Genomic DNA, 7915 nt, shown 5'->3' on the forward strand with positions numbered 1-7915 from the left:
AATTATTGAACAAAGTTAAAATTTTCTCGAGCCAAGAGAATCCCTTTTGGTCAGAAGAGATTTCTACTTTAGCCACGAAAATTGAGATTTTCAAAAATATTTTCTTCAATGAAGAATATTTACCTGAAGTCAAGAATTTTATTTCTGTCTAATTAAAGATTCTCTAAAAGAAAATACAATATTTAAAATATTATAAAGCTTAGATTTGTAATGTAATCAGGTCCAAAAAACTACAAGATACTAGCAAATAATTTTTTCATGTAAATTTTTTTTGTAACATCAAGTCAAACTTGACTTTTATATTATGACCAAAATATTAACCATAAATAATAAATCAGGAAAGAATCATTGTAGAACGCTTAAATTCTATTTTTCTACTGAAGCTTAATTTTTAAATTAATTGAGACTTGCATAAGTATGTGATAATTATGATCATTAATAATTATTAATTAATGCTGTTGTCAAGATTTTGAAAATTAAAATTGCAATTTCGCCGAAAAACGGAAGTGAAAAGTTTTTTATCGTAATTTTATTCTTTTTTGAATCAAATCAAAAAACAAAAAATTGAAACTTATTATCCAGAAGAAACTAAATTTGTTGATAACCAGCAATTTTTTTTTTTTTTTTTTTCATATTTTTTTTAATATATAAGGTAAGCGACCCAGTACTCGAAGAGGGAACTAGTACCCGATCACTCTTGTCTTTGTACATCTATACTTCTAAATTTTACTAAATATAGATATACAAATACACAGTGATTGAGTATATATACATATATATACATATATATATATGTATATAGCGAGAATAAAGTGAAGCTACAGGCACAATAATAACGTGAAAATAACAACGGTAAAGTGAGACGCACCTAGCGTCTGCAGTGGAAAGAGAAGTTCTTAGAAACATACGTAAAGTATAGCACACATATAATATTGTAGATACATAGGGTCTATACTAATACTAACCTTCAGTCGTTGTTATTGCTCTCATGTTATGAACACGTGCCTATCAGTGTAACATAAATGTAAAGTATATTCTTTCTCACTGCAGAACCGATGGATAATATAATTTAATTATATTATTTGTACAGAAAAAGTGAAGTATTGTTTTACTGACACTTCGTGATATATAGTTATTTCATTCGTAAATAGTGAATAATAGCCCATAGAAGGGACTGAAAATTTGTCATGTATATTTATGTATACATATTTATATACACCTATATATTTTTTAAAGTCTTGAAACATTTTTTTACTTAAATAAATGGTACTTTGCATTATACGGATTTTGAGAAATGATGCTCTTCATTATTTTAATGAATTGAAATTACTTTTCTGCAATTGTTTTTTATAAAGATTAGTGTAATGTGAACTCTACCGAGCTATTCTTATTATTATTTGTGTGTTCCGAGTGACAACAAGTAAAATTCAAACATGAAGCGAGGTCCATATAAATCATACTTGCGTCCAGATAGTGACGGCATTATGCCTCGATCAACTTTTTATGGAAAATTAAAGAAGTATCAGTGTGATGTAAGTATAAATTTATTTTACGGCAAACATTTTTATGATATTGAAGTTCAAAAATTTTACAATTTAAACGAATTTACTTAAACAGTTTTGGTAAACAGTTGTATTGAAGCATTTGTAAGACACAAATATTTTTCATTATAATAAAAAAAGTGATCAATTATGTAAGAATAAACCAAAATTATTATTGTTAACTATGCACTCTCAACATTAAGCAAAATCGTGGTTTTGACAAACCTTTAGATATACTTTCGTAACATAGTCAAATTAATGTGTAAAACAAAAATCTTCAATTTATTGAAGAAATTTTTTTTAAAGCTAAATATTCCTTGTCAGTTAAAAATTTTAAAACTATTATAACTACATTGATTCGATAAAATTCATTATACTAGTGCTATTCAATATTTTCGTTTTGTACAGTGTACAAGAAAAAAAAATTTGGGAAAGCTTATCAATATTAAAAATTAATTATTTACAAAAGTAAAAAGATTATTTATGAGAAATATAAGAACTGTGCTCGGTGACAACCCATAATAATTATACAATGAGATTTGAAATTTAGTAAAAATTTTTTTTCTTGGACACAGAAGCCATTTCACTTTGTAGAAAATCAACATTTCAAAAATACTCGAATTACGTACTATGCTAACTATATAATTTTTATGCATAGGGTAAGGGGGGGGGGCAAACGGGGTACTCAGGAAAGTACCAAGTTTTCGAGGACTCAAATTCACTGAATCTTTTTGTTTTTGATTATATTCAAAGCAAATAAAAAGAAATTTAGTTACCGGTTAAACAAAAAAAATTTTCATTTTTGCGGTCGAAATGGGATACCCTCTAAAAAAGGTGAAAAAAAATATTTCTGAATATTAAATAAATTTGATAAAATTAATTTTTTTTGTAAGTAATTTACACAATGAAAAATTAAATTTCACATAATTATTGAATGCAAAAGGAAAAAGCAAAATTTTTATTGGTATCTATCATAAAACAAAAGCCATTAACAATTTTCGACTGACACTCAATTTTTGAAAAAGTTTAACAAAAAATATTGAAAATAATGATTAATAATATTGACAAAAGTGATTTTGGAATGTTTTAAAATCATTTACAAAATAAAATTTGTTTTTATAAAATTTTGGGGGTACCTCGTGTTGCACCCCCCCCCTTCCCCTATACATCAGACTGAATCCAATAAATTGATAATGATTTTTGATTTTTTTTTGAAATCCTGTAATGAAATATCTTCAGAAGATCGAAAAAAGACGCGTGTGAAAACCAGATCTCTCAATTTTAATATTTAAAGATCGAGAATCGCAGATTTCTGTTTTCCATTTGAATAGTACTGGGAAAAAATTGTTTTTATTTTTTTTTTTTTAGAATTTTCTTGCTCACAATCCTATAAACGTATTTTTATGTGCAATAATTATTTTTGTAGAAAACTGAACGCTTTACAAAGAATGTCTCTTATTATTTGTTAATAAATTCATCTGTTCGAGAATTACTTTTCCGGCGAAACTATCAGACTTATCACAGAATGTCATAGAAATTTTTTTGTAGGTCATGTTATTCCTGATAACTTATTACCTATAAAGTTTTTCGAAATTCCGCATTGTTTTCTAGTTATTTTCATTTTAATGTGAAGCTCTTAAAAAAATAGTTTTTTCAGAGATTTTAAGAGCTTGATATTAAAATAAAAATTACTAGAAGACAATGCGGAATTCTTAAAAACTTCATATGTAATAATTTGTCAGGAATAAAATTACCTGCAAAAAGGTTTCTATCGCATTTTATAATAAGTCTGATAGTTTCGTCGGAAAAGTAAAACGATCTCAAAATTTGATGTAAATTAGACTTCAAGCGCTAATAAATTTTTAATAGATGGATTTATCAATAAATGATGGAAAATATTTTTTGTAGTGTTCAATTTCCTACGAAAATATTTATCGCACATAAAAATCCTTTAATTGGTTTATGAGCTAGAAAATTCTAAAAAAAATATTTTTTCACGTGTTATTTAAGCTTAATATCGAAAACTTTTTGTTTGGATGTACTATATATCACAAATGTAGAAAATCAAACCTGTAATCAAAACGCTGGGGATAATAATACCAACGCAAATGACCCATTTCCTGTCAATCGATTTTCCAATGATACCAACACATTTTCAATTGAATCTGCGGCTGAAACTGATACTCTTTTCAGTCATCAACTAGCCTTAACCACCATACATTCGGTATCAAATTCATGGCTGTATGAAGATTATGATGAAGAATCTTTACATCAAGAAATCTGGTTTGACGTAAGTTATTAATACGTAGTAAAAAAATTTTTGTTGATATCTTTATAATTTTTTGTTATTTAACAGGCCGAAGATTCAACAACGATAGGTGATTTTTATGAGGATTATAATAACGAACCTAGTCAGGTATATTTTATCACTTAATACATCAAAATAAGTTGAAGGATTGTTGCATATAATTTCTTCGTTATTTCATAACTCTTCACAATAGTATGTTCTTTTAGATTTTCATAACTTTCTTTATTTTTTTTGTAACAAAGTAAAGATGATTATTTCCAAATGCATTCTGAGATCAATTTTTGGTATAAGTTATTTTAGTTTGTCGTAGCTTATCTGAGGAGATTCTTAACTTGTTTCATGTGAGAAATTTCAATTTAAAGCAATATCTCTTTTATACAAAAAGCAATCACAAATATTAAAATAAAGAATTTCAAGAGATTGTGTACAGTATTTGGATTTCAATGGGTATGGGTCATTCCATGTCAAATCGACCAGTAGTTGGAATCGACCCCTTTCAATTTTGACGAAATTTGGTCAAAACTTTTCTTTCATCATAAAACAGTGAAAAAAATTTTTTTTTTTTTGCCAAAATTTAAAAATTCATAGTTTAAAAAAAAAATACCTCTTTGAAATTTTCAGGATCTTTTAAGATTTTTTAAAGGTAGTGTAGTAAATAATTTGAGCCCAAAATTTCGTGTCGCCATACGATTTTGACGATTTTTGAAAATTCAAAATTCGAAAGCTTTCTCATTTTTCAAAAATTTTTTTCAGAAATATTTATTTTTTCAATAGCCTCAATCGTCCCCTTCAAAACAAAACCAAGATCATTTCTATGTCTATCATATTTTTCGAAATGTTCAAAAAATGAAGTTGAAAAATTTTGAATTTTGAATAACTTTAGCAAAAAATTTTTCGAATTTTTTTCCTTTGGCAAATCTCTGTTTTATGATAAATGAAAAGTTTTGACCAAATTTCGTCACAATTGAAAGGGGTCGATTCCAACTACTGGTCGATTTGACATGAAATGACCCGTATATTCAAAAGTATATAGTTTAGCATCTGGAAACTCAAGTAATAATTGAAGGTTTAGATCACTCTACATGAAATCAAGTAATTCTGAATTTGATTTCCAGTAAGTAGTGTTCAATATTGCTTTATTATTTTATAACATATCCATTGAGTTCAAAATATTGAATGGTATGTTGCAGTTCGTTAAGTAGGTTTCGAAATTATTATCCCTTGAAGTATTTATTCTTATAATGATTACCAAAATTAAGATCGAAATCTGTTAATAAATTTTTGAATATAAGCCATTCAAAATTTCCTATATTAAGAAAATTTAAATTTCGCTGACAATGTATTTTATTATTTCGGTCAACTTTAATAATCGGACTAAAATATCTAAAGAAGGTGGACGGCTTATATTTTTTTTTTTTACAGCAAGAAGAGAAGGAGGAAGATAGAAATGATAGTTACAATAAACCAGTTTGTAAGTGTTCGACAATCACACGAGGTGAAGCTTTAATAATGACACTAGCATTAGGAGCTGAAGAATCCCTTACATGGAAAACTATTATTTCCATCTTATCAATGATTAGTACGTTACTCCAAAATAACGTGGTTCCTGCTTCTAAATATAAATTATTTAAAACTTTAAAACTCAACGAAAATATTCTTGTATATCATGTGTACTGTGATGAATGTCATTATTATTTCGGTGCTCGAAACAAACTTAATAAAGGCGAGTTTCAGTGCAAAGTTTGTGACAATAATGAGAAATCGCCAGAAACTTGTTATTTTTTAACGTTTGATGTCTCTCTGCAGTTAAAATCCATACTAGAAGATCAAGAAGTTCAGAAAGATTTAATGAAGAATCTTCAAAACAAGGAAGATAATTGCAATCACAATGACCTTCGAAGTATGAGTGATGGTGAAATATATAAAGAATTATCCATGGCAGACAAACCTTTTTCAGAAGAATATAATTTTTCATATACTTTCAACACTGATGGTTGTCAACCATCGAAATCAAGCAAGCTTTCGATCTGGCCCATATATGCTTGCATTAATGAGCTATCTCCAAAACTTCAGTCCAAACACATGATAATGACGGGCCTATGGGTTGATAAAAAAGAACCAGATATGCTTCTTTTTCTACAACCATTCGTCGATGAAGCAAATAAATTATCTGAGGAAGGTGTCCAATGGAAATTACAACAACAGATAATAACCAGTAAGTTCATCCCGATTTGTGCCGTAGTTGATTCAGTCGCAAGATGTAAAATCTTAAATATGAAACAATATAATGGTTCGTATGGTTGTACATTCTGCGAACATCCGGGGAAACGTATCAATAACTCCCAAAAATTTCCTATGACAATGATTGTTCCAACAGAACGAACAGACAAGTCAATTAAAGAACAAATGCTACGAGCTGCTGGAAATGAATATGATAATGACATTATGGGTGTTTGGGGGCCATCACCATTAATGAATTTAAACCATTTTAATATTGCTGATGGTATGTCACCCGATTACATGCACGCTGTTTTATTAGGTGTAATAAAACAGCATACTGAAATTCTGCTATCTTCATTCGGTGAAGATTTTTATGTGGGTAACCCGAACCAACTCGAAGCATTAAATACAAAACGTAAGCTTTAAGCATCCTACATGTATAACTCGATCTCCAAGGACGCTAGCTGAAAGGGAAATGTGGAAGGCAACGGAATGGCGATCATGGCTTCTTTTTTATTCGCTTATATGCTTCAAGGGGATTCTTCCACAAAAATATCTAAATCATTTAGCTTTATTGGTGGAAGCTATCCATATTTTGTTATCTGAAAAAATTAGTTTTGATGAACTGGACACGGCAGACGCTTTGATTTTAAGATATGTAGTAACATATCAAGACTATTTTGGTATGCACGTAATGACGTATAATATACACTTATTATTACATATGGTGAAATGTGTACGAAAATTAGGGCCTTTGCGACATCATAATACATTCATTTTCGAAAATAAAAATCATTTTCTAATGAAATTGCAAAAAAGTCCTAATAATGTTATTATTCAGATCGCCAGGCGTTATTTGTTTCAAAAAGCACTATCACCATTGAAAAATGAAATTAATACAAGTAAAGAGTTTTTACAATTTTGTGAAAGAAATTTAACAGGGCGCTTAAAAAATACTTTTGAAGTGGATGGCTGCATACTAGTCGGAAAGGGTAAAAAATATTATTTAAATGACAATGAGCGAAAACTTTTGAACAGATCAGATGAATGTAAATCATTTAATCGATTTATCTTTGACAGCAAAAGATATACATCAAAAAGTTATCACTTTTGTGAAAAAATAGATGACTCCGTAGTATTATTAAAAAATGGTCCGATCGGTGTAATGAAAAACATTTGTTACTTCAATTTACATGAAAATGAGAAAAACGTATACATTTTTTATGAAGAAGTTATAAAATTGAGGAAATATTTACATTCATCGAAATATGTAACTGTTCATAATGTTGAAGAATGCTTGATTACGGAAAATTTACAATTTTGTGAAGCGAAAATGATATTACAACCATGTATGTTAACTACGATACGAAATAAGCATTATGTAATTTTTATACCAACAGGATGTTATGGCGATTGAAGGAAAAACTTTATGAATTCATTAAATTGAATAAAAAAAAATAAAAGAAACAATTTCTTATTTGAAAATATATATATAGAAAATATTGTTCAAGATACCAGAAAAAAAGTTATTAAGGAAGTTTAAATTCTCCAAATTATTAATAACAGGTCGATTATAGTAATTACTTATTGTAGTTTCTAAAATGTTCTTGTATAATTTTTTAAAAATTAAATTAACAAATCGCTATGATAGACTTGTTAAAATTAATATGAAGAATATGTACTTTCGCAATATTTTTTTCTGTCATTATAAAAAATATTTCAGATATTTCAAATAAAAACTCAAATTGTAGATTTTTATGGCTTCATGTAGAATTTATGAAAAATTATATATGTATACTTAATGATGTTGAACAAAGTTAAATAATGTCATTTTAACATCGAAAGC

General features: G+C 27.8%; 1 protein-coding gene across 4 annotated transcripts; it reads left to right on the forward strand.

Annotated features, from left to right (window-relative positions):
• The first annotated feature begins 972 nt into the window (after positions 1-972).
• LOC103572237 (uncharacterized) lies at positions 973-7615 on the forward strand. Of its 4 annotated transcripts, none has more exons than XM_008550750.3 (4): positions 973-1532; positions 3552-3831; positions 3898-3957; positions 5272-7615. In XM_008550750.3, exon 4 carries the CDS (start codon positions 5359-5361, stop codon positions 6493-6495), a length of 1137 nt encoding a protein of 378 aa, XP_008548972.3. In that variant the 5' UTR covers positions 973-1532; positions 3552-3831; positions 3898-3957; positions 5272-5358; the 3' UTR covers positions 6496-7615. The 4 variants fall into 4 exon arrangements, with proteins under 4 accessions (XP_008548972.3, XP_008548971.3, XP_008548973.3 ...); XM_008550749.3 differs by having other exon boundaries at positions 3602-3831; XM_008550751.3 differs by having other exon boundaries at positions 3735-3831.
• Positions 7616-7915: the final 300 nt, after the last annotated feature.

This window comes from Microplitis demolitor, chromosome 9, assembly GCF_026212275.2.
Source record: "Microplitis demolitor isolate Queensland-Clemson2020A chromosome 9, iyMicDemo2.1a, whole genome shotgun sequence".
In the NCBI taxonomy this organism is placed as follows: Eukaryota; Metazoa; Arthropoda; class Insecta; order Hymenoptera; family Braconidae; genus Microplitis; species Microplitis demolitor.

Coding starts and splice junctions, on each gene's coding strand:
- LOC103572237 (XM_008550750.3), top strand. CDS start 5,359: ATGACACTAGCATTAGGAGCTGAAGAATCCCTTACATGGAAAACTATT.